The sequence below is a fragment of the Podarcis muralis genome, chromosome 3 (assembly GCF_964188315.1).
Source record: "Podarcis muralis chromosome 3, rPodMur119.hap1.1, whole genome shotgun sequence".
Taxonomy (NCBI): Eukaryota; Metazoa; Chordata; class Lepidosauria; order Squamata; family Lacertidae; genus Podarcis; species Podarcis muralis.
In genome coordinates this window covers 67,671,744-67,688,647 of record NC_135657.1, presented here as the reverse complement: position 1 = coordinate 67,688,647, position 16,904 = coordinate 67,671,744, and the positions used below count along the sequence as shown (strand labels likewise).

At 43.4% G+C, this 16,904-nt stretch overlaps 1 protein-coding gene across 7 annotated transcripts in view; it reads right to left on the bottom strand.

Moving 5' to 3' along the window:
- Positions 1 to 13,952, bottom strand: part of MCM9 (minichromosome maintenance 9 homologous recombination repair factor) — a 32,310-nt gene extending 18,358 nt beyond the window's left edge. The window contains exons 1-6 of one of the 7 annotated variants that reach the window (XR_003705875.2): positions 13,709 to 13,952; positions 10,984 to 11,300; positions 7,416 to 7,732; positions 6,008 to 6,089; positions 4,741 to 4,941; positions 2,714 to 2,839 (exon numbers count right to left, since the gene is read on the bottom strand). Coding sequence is in view for 6 of the 7 variants with exons in the window: in XM_028723266.2 (XP_028579099.2) it covers positions 2,714 to 2,839; positions 4,741 to 4,941; positions 6,008 to 6,089; positions 7,416 to 7,732; positions 10,984 to 11,293 (1,036 nt within the window). In the remaining variant the exon portion in view is untranslated. Of the gene's footprint in view, positions 1 to 2,713; positions 2,840 to 4,740; positions 4,942 to 6,007; positions 6,090 to 7,415; positions 7,733 to 10,983; positions 11,301 to 12,664; positions 13,120 to 13,147; positions 13,481 to 13,549; positions 13,650 to 13,708 lie in introns of those variants that run through there. The other 6 variants (XM_028723266.2, XM_028723271.2, XM_028723269.2 and 3 more) reach the window with 6 other exon arrangements.
- Positions 13,953 to 16,904: the final 2,952 nt, after the last annotated feature.

Below are 16,904 nucleotides of genomic sequence, written 5' to 3'. Positions count from 1 at the left end.
CATGAAGATCACTGGGTTACCTTGGGCCAGTTGCAGGATCTCAGCCTAACCAACCTCACAGGTATTGGCAAAATAAAATGAAAGTGCACCACCCTGAGCTTCTTGTAGGAAAGAGTGGGATATAACTATAATAATATATATATTTTTAAGATGTAGCCCCCAACTTTGCTAAGAAAGGATCATGTGCTGAAAGTTTTATGGAAACGTCCTAGACACTAATTTCCATATTTTTTGTCCTAATTACAATTATGCTTTTATTTTATTTTTGCTTAGCTACAAAAATGATCATTTGCCTCAATTCATCTCATATGATCTCAGGAGGAAAATGTAAAATATTTAATGTCTTAACAAACATTAGTAGTAGGATTATGATTAAGCATTAGTGGGGTTTTCCCATCCTTATGATAGTATGCAAGCTCATCATGTGGTAACTTGCATTTCTAAATGGGGAGGGAATGATCTGACAAAAATGGCCATTGCTCAGGAATATTCCACTATAGTTTAGATAATGTTTATTGCAGGAAAATTGTACTTAATAGCCCTCTACAGAAATGACATTAATGCTTTGAAGGTGGCATTTAAATTTTGCTCTTGTGATCTATGGCATATATGCACACATTAAAAAACCTCTTAGGATTATATCCACCTACGCAAGTGGTGACATTTAATGCCCAGCACACAGCACTTCTGCCCCTCCACACAAGGAAAAGCAGTTTGCTGAAAATTCTACTGTAACAGATCTAAGAAAAAATAACAGGCAAGTATGGAAAGAAAAGACTGGAATCAAATTATTTGAAGTTACAGGCTGTCAAAACTGTTATGTACTGAAGTTCTCACCCTGGGCCAGCAGGGGGATACTGTAGATAGTTATGCAAATGAAGGATCGAAAGTGACATTTAGTGATTGGATAGTTTGTATGCAAATGAAGGATCGAAAGTGACATTTAGTGATTGGATAGTTTGTATGCAAATGAAGGATCGAAAGTGACGTTCAGTGATTGGATAGTTTTAGAAAATGGCAACAGTTACATTGTTCTGGAGCTCTATATAAGCAGGCTGGCTGAGCTCCTCAGTTAGTTCTGTTCCAGCTTACAAATAAAGAGCTGCTTTGGAAGAATCGCTGTGTCGTCTGCTATGTTCGCCCACAACTTAACAAAAACATACTGGCCTTGCTCCCATGTCACTTCAAACCACGGTTAACTATTGTTTAAAGATGAACACAAAGCATGCTGGTGCATAGGGCTAAAATTACAGCTGCTTTGCTGCTACTTCTGTGTTGTCGGCAGCAAAGCCATGGTTTCACTAAGCATCATGTCCAAACTCAGACTCATGGTTTGTTTCTCCCCAAACCACCATGAATGGTAAGCCACAAACAAACCTTGGTTGTAGCTCATGGTTTATTTTGAGAGCAACAAAATAAGTCTGAGTTTAGATGCAACACGCAACAACAGAAGGGGTGGAAGAGCAAGGTACAGTGGTGCCCCGCAAGACGAATGCCTCGCAAGACGAAAAACCCGCTAGACGAAAGGGTTTTACGTTTTTCGATGCGCTTCGCAAGATGATTTTCCCTATGGGCTTGCTTCGCAAGACGGAAACGTCTTGCGATTTTTTTCGCTCCCCCCCCCTTTTCTAAGCCGCTAATAGCCTTTTAGCCGCTAAGCCGCTAAGCCTTTAATAGCCGCAAAGCTGCTAATAGCCTTTTAGCCGCTAAGCCTTTAATAGCCGCTAAGCCGCTAATAGCCGCTAAGCCGCTAATAGCGCTAATCCGCTAATAGGGTTGCTTCGCAAGACGAAAAAACCGCTAGACGAAGAGACTCGCGGAACGGATTATTTTCGTCTTGCGAGGCACCACTGTACCCGCAATTTTAGCTTAATGCACCCATTCACCTTTAATCATAGTTAACTATGGTTTAGCATAGAGGTTGGCAACCTAAGGTCCATGGGCTGCTTCCGGCCCATGAGCTTCCTGGAACCGGTCCATAGCCGTTCTGTGGATCGGCCTGGGGATTCCGTGCTTTCCCCCCCGCGGCGCCATTTTTCCCCTCACCGTGGGGACCAACTTCTGGGTCGGAAGAGTGCCAGAAATGGTGTGTGCGCATGTGCGCGGGCACTCCTCCATCCCAGAAGTGTGCTGGAAATAGTGTGTACGCACACACGGGCATGCACACTCTGGCTCACAGAGAGGTCTGCTGGGCAGTGGACCGGTCCAGCCTCAAAAAATGTTGCCGACCCCTGGTTCAGCATGATGTGTGAATAAGGCTTTTGTGAGATTTTGCTCTTTCCCCTCCAAAATCTGGTTGAATATTTATTTTAATGTTATTAACTTGCTGTTGGATTAGTTGAATTTAAAGAAGTCATTAAAAAATATTTTTAAACTACCACGAAAAGCATCACAACAATGTTGTGACAAAGTGACACAGTCCTATGAAGTAGTACAGCGAATTTAAAGCTGTCTTTGTGACTGTTGGTATTGTTCCTCAAAATGTACAACATACAGTTGCTTTCTAGAGTTTTTAGGGACATGATAACTTATGTGAGTATCTTTCATAGGACTACTTTATCAAGAAAGCACTAAGGGATTAAAAAATCATACGATGGCAGCTCTTTTACACTACAAGTGGTACAGTAAATCAGGCCTGTGTAGTGATAAAGGAGACAGGTCTATAGGGGGCTGCGTGTATTTAAAAGAGGGGATAGGTTTTATATATACTCACCTCTAACCCGAGTCCCTGCAGCATCTGTTCTCTGCACACCCCCTGCAAGCACCATGGCTACAGCCAACTTCACAAGATACAACCCAAAAATCTGAGGGCACAAGCTTGCTAAAATGTCGTTTCTCCCTGAAAAGAGGGGAAGGAAAATAATTAGTTCAGCTGATGTCTAAGATACTACTCATTTGAACTCCTTGATTTAAAGTAACAGACTATGACAGGTGAAATTAAAAAAAATAATGATCAGATGGCACTTTTGTAAATATTGGTTTGTTGTGGGAATGGTCTCACATGACGCTGAACAGAAAAAAAGCCCAGATTCAGTGTTTTCCAGTGGGCAGAGATACTTAGAGAACACGTAGAAATTGGATCAGTAGAAGATGGTGTAGTGGAGAAGTGCTGCTCAATCATGTTGCTGCTGCTTACTGGGAGGTGGAAGGGAAAGGTGGCAGCAAGGTTGGCATGGTATGGAGCTAATTCAGTGCTCCTGCCAGTGCATTTGCACCATGCCAACCTCCACACTGCCTCGCCCCTCCTCTTCTAACTTCCCATAAGCAGCAGTGATACAACCGACCAGAGGTCAGGTGGGTGGCAGTGCTCCACCATGCCTTGTGCTACTGGAATAAATGAGATGTATAGCTTTACTGAAAGACCTTTACAGGCATACTCAAGGGGTCATAGAAATAACACAGACTGGTTCTGGCTGTGAGAGCTCTGACAGATGTACAGAAGTCTCCCATCAGCAAGAACATCCTTCATGCATTAAATACTTAATTTCAAGCAAAGGAAGATTTGAGTAGATCAGGTCTCTCCACTTAAATGAATGGGGACCTTTGCACAGGCAGTAGTACAATGTGCATATTTGAGAGCACACAGAACTCTTAGTTTCGAGTAAACATTTATTACCCACATAAAAGCCAGCTCCTGGCTTCTGCCTCTTGGTCACACAAACAGAACCAATAAATATAGTGTGGCTGTCTGTCCCCAAGGCCACTTCTCCCTTGCACAGACTCTAGGACAGGCACCCCCAAACTCGGCCCTCCAGATGTTTTGGGACTACAACTCCCATCATCCTAGCTAACAGGACCAGTGGTCAGGGATGATGTGAATTGTAGTCCCAAAACATCTGGAGGGCCGAGTTTGGGGGTGCCTGCTCTAGGATGTCTCTCCCCCATCCATCAACCTGAATCGTCACAGCACTGCTCCATCATTTAAAATGAAAGTTACTAGGAAATTCAGTTAGGCACCATTTATTGCACACTAAGCAGAAAACTGTATAACTTTTTTGACAGTACATTGTACAATGCTGCTCAACACATCATCTAACAAGACAACAGACCATTACGTTCTGATATCATTTTAAGCTATTTATATAAAAAGTGCATACAGTGGTACCTCGGTTTATGAACAGCCCTGTTAACGAACTATTCGGTTTACGAACTCCACAAAACCAGAAGTAGTGTTCCGTTTTGCGAACTTTACCTTGGTCTGCAAACGGAAGCTGAATGGTGGAAGGGCATTGGCAGCGGGAGGCCTCATTAGGGAAAGTGCACCTCAGTTTAAGAACAGATTTGGTTTAAGAACGGACTTCAGGAATGGATTAAGTTTGTAAACCGAGATACCATTGTACAACTAAATTTATAATAGAACCTGCAATAAATTTTCTATAAATTTATTATCTGGGAGAAAGCTTTGAACTATGTGTTTTAGTGCTTTTAATGCTCAGAAACAATAAAATTCCTGATGCCAAAGTATCTTGATGAGGAAAAATGCTGTCAGAATGAAACAAACAGGAATCAAATGTGCATTTATTGAGTAAACAACTGACAGTGCAGGTGGGCTTTGCATATTTAGGTATGGCCCAACTGATAGAAAAGTCCAACTGCCCTCCATAAAAGCAGGCAGCTTAGAAATCACACCTAACAAAACAGGCCTAATTGTGAATATGTCCCCACCCCACCCCCGCTAAAAAAAAAAGGTGTGTTAGCATTTATTCATTCCACTAATCTATTATATTCTCTTTTACAAACCTGCTAAGGGATCACCCCTATGTTTTTCCCAAAAATCTTCAAATTCCTTGCGGACCTCCTCATCAATTATAACACCTAACATCTGCTCGTTGTTTACTTGAATGTAATTGGCCTTTAAGACAATCTCTACATCACAGCGTGCATCCTGGTGAAAAGGTTTCCACCTCTGCATTACTACTCCATAAACTGTTACGTCATCACCTGAGGACAGAAACAAGAATGGTCAAAACAATATTGCGCATATCGCATTCTGAACACACAAAGCTTCCTTTGGTTGACTCAGACTATTGGTCCATCTAGCTCATCTACTCTGACTGGAAATGGCTTTCTAAGAATTTGTGCAGGAGCCTTTCCCAACCCTTAAAATGGGAAAGTCAGGAATAAAACTTAGCATTTGCATACAGAGCACATCCTTTGCCTCTCTCCCAGTTAACTTTGGTTAATACCAGCAGACATCTGTTTAACAGCTAAATACTTTAGATGCTAGCACTCTGATGGATTGGAATCATAGAATCATAGAGCTGGAAGGGACCACAAGGATAATGTATTCCAACCCCCTGCAGTGCAGGAATCTGTTGCCCAACATGGGGCTCAAACCCCACAACTCTGGGATTAAGAGTCTCATGCTCTACTGACTGAGTTTTCACCTAATGTCAATGACATTATCTTCTACGTAGCAACTTTTAAAAACCTTTATTTGTAAAGTTTTAGAGGCAATGCAGCTCAAATAAAAATAAACAAACAAGACAATACCTGCTAAAAACAAAGTTTAATGCTAACAACCACTAATCAACCAAATTATAAGCAAGGAACAACCGAGTGGTAAACATTATGATTTTTAAATTGTGTATATAAAGAATAATCTATTTGGAAACAGATCAAAGTTACGTTTAGGGTTTAAAAAACTTTGACCTCACCCTTCATCTAGCAATTAGTACTGCAACATGGTAAAAGAAATGTTTATTTCATCTAATGGTAATGTAATTAAGGTATGGAATAAATTTCTAATGAAAAATGCCTTTTAAAAAACCATTAAAAAGATCAGTGGGCTAAAAAGAAAATAAGGTACCCCTTGAAATGGAAGTTTCCTCTGACAAGCCACAATTGCCCTAAAGTATCAAGATTTCATATTGTATGACCACAATGCCAGCAAAACAACATGGCACATAACATTTTCCTATTAGACAGTAACAACTCTGCTTTCACCTTTTCAAACATGGACAGTCCTAAAGAAGATGTTTTCAAAAGGCAGCGACACAGAACTCACCAGATTTGCAGCTGTCAACTAAGTCATCTTCAAGGACAACTATCATAGAACGAGGAATACTTCCAACAGAGAGCCTTTGAACCTAGATTGCAAGAAGTGTATGTATTTTATTTCAAGATAAACAATGTTCAAAATAATCCTGATCGAGAATCCTACAAATACCTCAACAGAAATTACACTTGCATACCTATGTCAATCATTTGTGGCTTCATCCCTGGGAAATAATCATTTAGCTACCCAGAGAAGTCCAGGCAATCTGCTTTTATTTGGTCTATATTTCAATCAGGTTATGAATACAATGGTGACCCCTTTCCAAATAATTTGCAGCCTGACCCTATGCAAGTTGAGTCATAATTTAATCCGTGATGTTCAGTGGGGCTTATTCCCAAATCAATCTGCATAGGATTGTGGCCTTGAAATACTTTTACAGCATGGGGACACTTGACATGTCAAACCAATAAATACAAGGCAATGTGGTGATGAGGTACCAGCTGGGTTGTTACAATTATTTGGGGGTGGGGAGGGAATTAGGAAGGAGCTCAATTGCCACCTTGCTCTTGTACATCAATTTCATGCATTTCTTGGGATTTCCATATGCTGCATACAAAGTTTCCAAAACACCAAACTTTTCCTGAATTAAAACAAAAGCACTTTCTCTTACAGAGTGCATTTGAATGGGCATGCTGCTCGGATGAAATTGAGTGGGAAGTTAGCCATCAGTGACAATGAAACTAGCCTTCGGTCTTAAAACATTTTAGGTGCTGATCATTTTAATTCACATCTCTCAATGTCTGCTGGAAAAATATCAAGAGAAAAAAATAACTAAACAGCAATGTGGAACGGTACTGTTACCTGATGGTTTATTTAAGCACACCTAATGTGATTTTCCAGGACTGTTGTCTGCTGAAAGATTAAGATGTTCCTTAGAAGAAGATGCAAAAATGTGATTTTGCTGCAACACAGGGATTTAATCTATATGTATGCCGGTAATTGTATTGTTTTTGTCCTCCAGGGAAAATTCAGTACAATCTCAACACAGTATATTTGAAGTTTGCCATAATTATTAATAAGATACAGGTAGAATGCAGGCAGAATGGTAAAACAATGCATAATAATTTCTATGCTTCCATCCATGTTACTATAATGGCTACGGCAGTCATCAGGGAATATCATCTGTTTAAGCATTTTGCCAATTTGTGTTAACCCTATTGTGAGATCCTAATTCTGCAGAGATGAATGGTGGGAACTAATGTGCCATGGCTGGGACACAGAATCACGGCAGAAGGTACAGCCAATATTAAAAGGGATGGAGGAGACATATCACTGAAGCTAACATCTATCCACTGATTTCCATAGCAAAATTAGGACCCCAGAAAATTCATAGTATTAGTTTAAATATATTTGATACCTGCTCCTGAATCTTGATTTCTTGGTAGTCTCTGCAGCTGTTGGGAGCACAGGATGTTCCAGAGAGGCAAGTAAACTTAGATGAGTTGCAGCCTTCTTCATTAGGACAGGCTGGAGGACGGCAGAAAGCATAGTATTGTTCAAAGTCAGCCTTGACCACAAACACATGCTTGCACTTGTTGCACATGTAATCCCGTTCAAACTCCAGGACTTTCACAAGGCTGGTACGAATAACAGTGCCAGTGACTGAGAGGAAGTGTCCCACATCTCTGGTCTTTGGGATGTGTTCTCTGGTTAGCTCAGGGCAAACCGGCAAACCTGGTAAATCAGCACATAGAAAATATTACCCCACAAATGTAAATTAAAGCTATGTTTTCTTATGTCACTGATAAATCCCATCAAAGCTGCATTTTTAATTCCCCAGCAGCACAAGTTTGCAAGGCATTCTCAGATACATCTTGATGTAGAGCTGCCATCAAAGTATTTCATTAACTTGATCTACTACCAACAGCTTGGATGGGGAACTGGTGGCACACCAACTCTCAACAGTCCCAGGGAACGTGGCCAATGGTCAGGGATTATGGGAGCTGTAGTTCAGCAATTTTTAGGGCATACTATGTTGGCTACCCTTGGCCCCTAGCAGAAAGGTAAAGGTAAAGGACCCCTGACAGTTAAGTCCAGTCGCAAATGACACTGGGGTTGCAGCGCTCATCTCGTTTACTTGGCTGAGGGAGCCGACGTTTGTCTGCAGACAGTTTTTCCACGTCATGTGGCTAGCATGACTAAGCCGCTTCTGGAGAAACCAGAGCAGTGCATGGAAACGTCTTTTACCTTCCCGCCAGAGCGGTACCTATTTATCTACTTGCACTTTGACATGCTTTCGAACTTATCTATCATTAATCTACCATGTGCAATTCTCAATTACCATATTTTTTGCTCTATAAGACTCACTTTTTCCCTCCTAAAAAGTAAGGGGAAATGTGTGTGCGTCTTATGGAGCGAATGCAGGCTGCGCAGCTATAACAGAAGTCAGAACAGCAAGAGGGATTGCTGCTTCCACTGCGCAGCGATCCCTCTTGCTGTTCTGGCTTCTGAGATGCAGAATATTTTTTTTCTTGTTTTCCTCCTCCAAAAACTAGGTGCGTATTGTGGTCTGGTGCGTCTTATAGAGCAAAAAATACGGTAATTACATTGTGGAGTGTTTTCCACTTGAATGACTTTGAACAAAACTTCTAAAGCAAATGCAGATACAACTGGCTAGAGCAGATAAAACATAAGTACATATAGGTAATATGCTTAAAACACATAACTAATACTCAGAGGTTTTAAAGCATATGTGAATGTCAAGCTTATGATATGCTGGCCACCCACTGTCAGTTAAATTCAGCTCCGTTGCTCTGAGCTCATCTTGGCTTGAGCCCAGCAGAGTATACCCAGAGTCCGCAACGAAAGGATGAAGCAGGTATGGTGCTACATTGCCAAGCTTTATTTCTAAGCTATGCAGAGAGCATACAAATATACATCTTGTCTCTGTGAGAAGCAGAACAAAGGAAACAGGAAACCAGTAAACGTCACATCCCGTCTCCCTTTCCTGAGGGAATCCAACAGTATCTGCACTGTGAAATGAAAACATAGTCTTGTGACTACCAGCTGCTGCTCAGTGAGGGAAACAGAAACTAACACCCACAACCCCCAGAATTCTTGGGTGATGTTTCACCAAAGCCCAAATAGTTATTTTGGATTCATATAGGCAATAAAAAATATTCAGGTTGCTTTTTTACAGCTTTTATTCATGGGATGAGATTACCCTTTGCAGACTGCCAAGAATACCCTCCTTTCCATGCAGCAGTGGTTTCAAGCTCCTTACAGGCAAGTGGTGCAGGCCCTGGGCTGACAAGATCTATGGTGGGATTCTTACTGGATGAGAACCCTAGGCTCTTCAATGCCACCCTGTTTTGTTGACACAGCCTTTTCACATTTTAGTATCTACATGAAACCACTGAGTGAGGTCATCCAAAATTGTGGAGTAAGTTTTCAGCAATATGCAGATGACACACAGCCTTACTTCTCCTTTAGATCTGCAGGTGGAGCAGTGGATGTGCCAGACCATTGTCTTGCCTTGCTAGTGGACTGGATGAGAGCCAATAGACTGAAATTCACTCCAGATAAGACAGACACACTGTTAGTGGTCAGTTCCCTGTATCAACTTTGTCGCCCTCCTATGCACACATTCCAGCTTGTCAATATTGATTCTCACTGTGTATTTTTATGTTATAAACCACCCTGTGAGCCTCTGATGAAGCAGGTAGACAAATTTAATAAATAATAAAATAATTGTTTTATTTCTCCATGTTCTTGTGGCCTTGGAAACTATTTATGTTTTACCGGAATTCTACATAGGGAGATAGCTAGCAGGAAACTCCCATGTCAACCTATAATGTTCTCAAAGACTTAGCAAGCATTCTGTGATCACTGTGAGACCATATTCTGCTTTATCTCTATAAGACAGATCACCCCTGCCCCAACTGCATCCCCGCCCCCCCCATTTGTACGCATTTCACTAAGTCCTTTGCAATAAATGCTAAATCTGCAGGTTTATAGAATTGCCGACTACACAGATTCATATTAACTGATACATCCATAGGTTATAGTTATAAAGATATGCAAGGCCTTATGGAGGGAAAATTGATGGCATCACACTATCTCCTCCTGATAACAATACTCTTTCTCAGTGTGACACTACAGGTGCATACAGGGAGGAAGCCTTTGAGGGGCGTGATTAACATAAAAATAGATCACGAAACACACTGTACTTTTAAAAACAAAAACACCCCATCGTTCAGTCAGAACACAAAATAAGTCCTGGAGTGTGTGTGTGTTATTGTAACCTTGGAGATATTATACTCTCTACATAAATTAAGAAGAGCTTCATGTTTTCCCACCATTTTGCCTGCAGCATCCTTTTTTCTATTAATAGGCCTAAACTCGACGACCTTCTTAAAGCACAGCTTATGCACCTCAAGCCAGAGAGAGCTACAGCACTTCAGTAAGCTACTGCACATCTTTTTGGCATGGTTCTCAGGCAAAACATCAGACAAGCAGACAACTGAGATCCAAAAGTAAAGCATTTGAAGAATAATAGGAGCCACCTTGTTTTGCCCTTTATAAGATAAGAGATAGGGAGGCCAGCAAGCAAAGGGATGCACTCATCAAGGAGGGACTGAGATCATTGGTGAGAGAATAAATATTATAATGGAAAAAAGAAACCATAATTAATAACAGCAGTAAAATCTAGGAGCTGGTGGGACTAAGAACCATTTCAGAGGGAGGGAAAGGTGGAGACCTGCCCAAAGTGTGTGGCAATCTTGCATGCCACTTTGAACTGTCTGGAGACAGGCAGGGAGAAAAGAAAACTGTGAACAAAACAGCAGACTCCAACCTCCCCTTTTTACATTCTATAATCATTAAGATTCTTTGTAATAAATGAATAAATAAATAAATTACACTAATGTCTGGAGATTAGCAAATTCAATACATGTTTGCAATCTGATGAAATTCATGTGTCTTACCTGATATCCTGGCATGAAGGTTCTGTTTAACAACAAAGTCATCCATTTGAGGAACGGACTGAGAAAGGGTCATGGCTGCCCTGCGCAACGCATTGTCAAAAATGGGGAGCACTTCATTGGGAAAAGCATTGAAATATTCACCAACTTCCATGTTGGTCTCAAATAGCGTCATAGCATCAACAATAACTGGGTAATGTGTATCATCATCTTTTTCTCTTAAAATCAGCAAGAGGTCGTTTTTGTGGTGTTCCAGAACATATGACTCAAACACTTGTCCAATTAGGTTTATCTGTTCAGTACTTAGAAGCATAGTGAACCTATAATTAGAAGATGAAAAAAAATACATTAAGCCAGTAAAAATGCACATCTTTAAATTATTTGCGGACAACCTTTCTTTTTATTTTGGGTTCCATTGTGAGGGATGGCTATAAATTGAATAAATGAATAAAATAATTTTTAAAACACATTCTGGACTTGTTTCTACAATTGACTTTGGACTTTCATCATGTTTTCTGCCTACCGTAGTTTCTAGTGGAAATTCTCTCCCACATCTCCTGTACTTCTACAAATTTCAGTAACAATGTTTATTTTTACATGGTGTGTTCCCCACCAACTTTTATTTATTCATATTCTTATTTAAACAATTTACATACTGCTTAACTACAGTAGTCTCTAAATGATGCACAGAAAATACAATAAAGATAAACATCAGTTAAAACTATAAAATCAGAGATTAGTTAAAATGCCTGCTGGAATAAATAAGTGTTCCATAGGCGCCAGAGGTTCAACAGGGTTGAATGACCTCAACTGGGAGTTCCATAAAACTGGGCCAACAATACAAAATGCATGATTATGGGTGGATACGAGCCATGCCTCTGAACCATGGGGGACCACCAACAGTGTTTCCTCTAATACCTCAGTGATTGGGCAGGTATAGGCCAGAGATCACCAACTGGATGCCTGTGCGAACCATGGTGTCCATGAAAATGTCCCAGAAGCTGAGCTTCCATTTTTTAAAATGTAAGTCTCAGGCCCTCCTAGAAAGAAAATTATGGGGCGAAATGTGCAGGTACTAAGCTGCACCCCCAAACTTGTTCTTTCAGAGGAACTGCAACCCCAACCAGAACTGGAAATTTTCTAGTCTCTCGGACACAGGAACCACGAACCCACAGAGCCTCTGTCTTCCCAGGGTTCAGGTTCACTTTATTGGCCCTCATCTAGTTCACTGTGCCCAGATAACGCTTGACATCACACACAGCCTCTCCTGATTCAGATATTATGGAGCAGTAGAGCTGTGTGTCATCTGTGTACTAATGACACTTTGGGACCAAACTCCAAAAAGACTGCATGGGGGACAATAATGTACCCATTATACCTATCTGGTGTTTAACAAATGATAAACATTATTACTGATATAGCAAATCAGTTCTTATCCCACCATACCTATTTATTTAAACCGAGAAATTTAAAACTGCTCTTTCACGCACAGAGCTCTGAAAAGGCAGGATTTAAGTTTTAGCAGGCAGGCAAGAATTTCGGAAGCTCTGTTCTTTTATTGCAACATGTGAGCTGCCCTGAAAATTAAAGGGTGGTGTTATACTGCAAATTGGCTGAGCAAATAAGTAAATAAATAAATGTTTGATTTTAAATTGAATTAATTAAAAATTAATATTTTTAATACCTCCTAATACTCTGGGCATGTATCAGCTGTAGTTTGGTTCAGTTATCAACCTGAGCAATGCTCACTGGTTAACTTCCATGTATCTAAGACACTGGGGCAGCCAAGGTGGCTCCCTCCAGATGTTAGGATCCAGCTCCACTCAGCCCCAGCTTGCAAGGGTCAGGTATGATGTAGTCCTACATTTACAGGAGGGTGGCACCTTGCCTACTCCTGTTCTGAAGACGGGTGCAGGAGCTCACAGAAGAACTTTTGCCTTCTGACCAGGAAGCCTTGAAAACTCTCTTTTTGGTGCTTCAGGACTGAACAGGAAGGAAGACACCAGGACTCCTGCACCAGAAATCACTGTGGAGAAGAGATAAGCTGGGCAGCTGCAAGATTTTGAGTGGTAGAGTGGAGGCCAAATCCCTTCTCCTCCACCGCCATGTCGCCCTTGACTTCCGGCCTCCTTATTCATTTTTTATCACAGGTGTTCTTGCAGCTCACCCGGCAAAGCGGTCCCCACAAAAACCTAACACGCTGCTGACTATGTCCCCAGAGCGGAGGGAGAGGCACTTTGCGCATGTTCTCTTCTCCACTGAGCTCTGCTTGAAAACATCGCGCGCCTCAGGCTAAACCTTCTCAGGCAAGCGCTGTGTGCGGACGGGGGAGGGAGGGGGGCACCGAGCCGGCTGCCGCCCCAGAAGGAAGCGGCATTTCCCGCCTCCGGAGCGCAGCGCTCGTGGGAAGCAAAGCCCCGCCCCGCCGCCGCGCTCAGGGCGCCGGGAGCCCCCGGGGGTTGATGGTTTTGTGACTTGTTGCAAAGAGCAGAAGCCGTAAAGGGGCGGCGGGAGAAGCCGGCTGCAAAGTAAAGCGAGGCTGAAATGGAAGAGCCGCCTGTGTGCAAACCAATTCCGCCGCTGTGGGAGACGCACCTCTTCAGGCGGAGCGGCGTCTTCGCCAGGAAGCGTGTGAAGGAGAAAGTAGCCCCGAAGGACCGCGTTATTGGGGGGAAAGAGAAAGAAAGAGCTCCCCCGCCTTTCCTCCGGGGGCTCCGTCAGGACTTACGCAGGCGGGTCGGCCGGCCACTCCTCGCAGTCTTCGCTGCCGCCGGCGGTAGTAGCTGCGGTGGGTGGGACGAGCGTTGTGCAGTTGGCGGGAGCGACGAGGCGCCTCTCGGTCCCCGCCTTCTCTCCCAAGTTCGCTCCGGCCCGTTCAGCTGAGCTGGCTGCTGGTTATTAGGAGGAGCTTGGGAGAGTTGATGCGAGACGCCGGAGAGAGGAGGAGGAGGATAAGGAGGGAGTCATGCCTCTCTTCTCAGAAGTAAACCCAAGGAATCAAGTTAGCAGCGGTGGGGAGAAAGTGAGTTGTTACTCCCCTCTCCTCCCGCCCCTAACTAGAGGTCAGGCCAGGGGTGCAAAGATTAACAGCGCGCGAGCATAGGCGTGCAGTGGGGGCTTATGTCCCGGTAACTTGCCCTTTTCATGTGAGCCTCGCCTGGGCATCGGATTGCGTCCTAGCCTAAGACTCTTAACGGGATTACCTGGAAGGTATTGCCCATTGAACTTCGTACGACTTGTGAATAAATATAATGGTAGGCATATGTGTTTATTAATTAAGCACACCTTGAGAGTTGTGGGGGGTTAGTGTGCACAGTGCCCAAAGGTAAAGGTACCCCTGCCCGTACGGGCCAGTCTTGACAGACTCTAGGGTTGTGCGCTCATCTCACTCTATAGGCCGGGGGCCAGCGCTGTCCGGAGACACTTCCGGGTCACGTGGCCAGCGTGACAAGCTGCATCTGGCGAGCCAGTGCAGCACACAGAAACGCCGTTTACCTTCCCACTAGTAAGCAGTCCCTATTTATCTACTTGCACCCGAGGGTGCTTTCGAACTGCTAGGTTGGCAGGCGCTGGGACTGAGCAGCGGGAGCGCACCCTGCTGCGGGGATTTGAACCGCTGACCTTTTGGTCAGCAAGTCCTAGGCGCTGAGGCTTTAAACCCACAGCGCCACCCGCGTCCCAGCACAGTGCCCAAGTCCCTTCTAAATTCTGGGGTTCTGGATCCAACGAGGGTTAAAACTGTGTAGGATTCCATAGTTGAAGCAGCCAGGCTACCTTCTTTGGCACAAAACCACTTCTGTTATACTAATAAGCACGCTTAGGCCCATTAACAGACAGAGGGCAAATTGGTGGGTCCTGCTTCCTCACCTGGCTTATAGTGAGGACAATGGTGTGTGAGAGAGCTAAGAGCAAGGAGCAGGCAGAAGCCAGTGAGTGAGAACCATGCCTGATTTCTGCTGGAATCCCAAGGCTGTGACTATGGGAGAAGCAAGACCTTCTAGGGTGTTAAGCTCCTGGTTAAGCCCTGGTTAAGCTCCTGAAACCCCTGGAATGTCACACTGCTTGGAGATTAGGGTGGTGTGCAACAATATATAAAGGTAGAATGCATTCGGTTTCCATACAGTAGGAAAATCTACTTTATAAAAACCCTGAACTCGTGGGGACAAGGACTAAACTGTGATCTTCCAGGCGTTGCTGGACTACAAATCCCATACTCACTGGTGGTTTGCCATGCTGGCTGGAGCAGATGAAAGTTAGAATCCAACATCTGGAGAGCTAAAGTTACTCAATCCCACCACAGGCATTCTCAGTCTCTGCCTCTGTGTCCAATATGGGGATGATAATACTGGCCTACCTCATCAAACTGCTGGAAGGATTACTGAGATACTGTATAGGAAGTCCTTTGAACACTAAAAAAAGAAAACCTCAAGTTTGAGTACTTGTCTGCAGTCCTCCATCCAGAAACAACTGGGTACAATGACTGCTGTGGCACTTTTTCTAGTTGCATTGTGAGTTGTTACGATACGATAATCTTTATTGTCATTGTCCCATACAGAACAACAAAATTGAAAAATCTACATAAGACATTCAAAAACCAACAAGCCTGCTATCCCAGCCATCCCAACCTGGTTAGCCCTCTAAAAACTCTGATACCCTATTTTTAAATACAATATACTCCCATAGATACTCCTTAAAAAGGTAAAGGTACCCCTGCCCGTACGGGCCAGTCTTGACAGACTCTAGGGTTGTGCGCCCATCTCACTCAAGATGCCGGGGGCCAGCGCTGTCCGAAGACACTTCCGGGTCACGTGGCCAGCGTGACATCGCTGCTCTGGCAAGCCAGAGCCGCACACGGAAACGCCGTTTACCTTCCCGCTAGTAAGGGGTCCTTATTTATCTACTTGCACCCGGGAGTGCTTTCAAACTGCTAGGTTGGCAGGCGCTGGGACCGAACAACGGGAGCGCACCCCGCCGCGGGGATTCGAACTGCCGACCTTTCGATCGGCAAGCCCTAGGCGCTGAGGCTTTTACCCACAGCGCCACCCGCATCCCAGATACTCCTTACACTGCGTTTAAAACCAAAATTGCATTTGGATAGAAACTGTTTCTCAGGTGGCTAGTCCTAGTCTTATGTTGCCTATGTTTATGTGGAATTTCCGGGATGGGGTCGGGTGGCACGTTTCTATCCCCCCCCCCCATGAACCCTCATGTCTGAAGTCTTTAAAACAGAGGTGGCTAATCTGTGGCCCTCCAGCTGCCACTGAACTACAGCTACCAATCCCAGCCAGCATAGCTGGGATTAATGGGAACTGTGGTATAACTACATCAAAAGCTCTGCAAGTTAGCCACCTGTTTTAAATTGTAGAAAATGCCTTTTAAAAAATTAAGTATGACCTTATGCAGTGCTCCTTTCTGCCTTCATTCTTCCCTTCCTGACTGGATAATCAGGGCTGACCTTTGTTTCTCTCCTGCCAATACACTGATGCCGATGATGCCACTGCAACTATAAAATAGTTGGTTTCACAGGCAACCTATAGTATTGTTGTCTACATCCTTGCCTTGGGCTTTTTACCCAAACTACTGTAGAGTTGTACTGTTCTATGTTCAGTAGGTGGTAACAGCTAACAGTCAATTTAGCTAATCTGTTGTCTAAATTCCAGTGATAAAGGTGGAGCATGCAGATGCTCAGTTAAGTTGGCCTTCCTTTTGGACACCACCACATCGGTGACAAGGTACAGAGCAGGATAAGGACTTTCCTTAAGACCCAAGGGTACATCATACAGAGCAGAATCAGCATAAATCATAAGCAACTGTGTTTATTCAAGAATTGCCTTTTGCTCATAGCATGCTTTTTGGGTTCCATCACAAATGTTAATAAATAGAAGGTGACAAGAGTTTCCTTTATTCATCCATTTCTGAGGAGC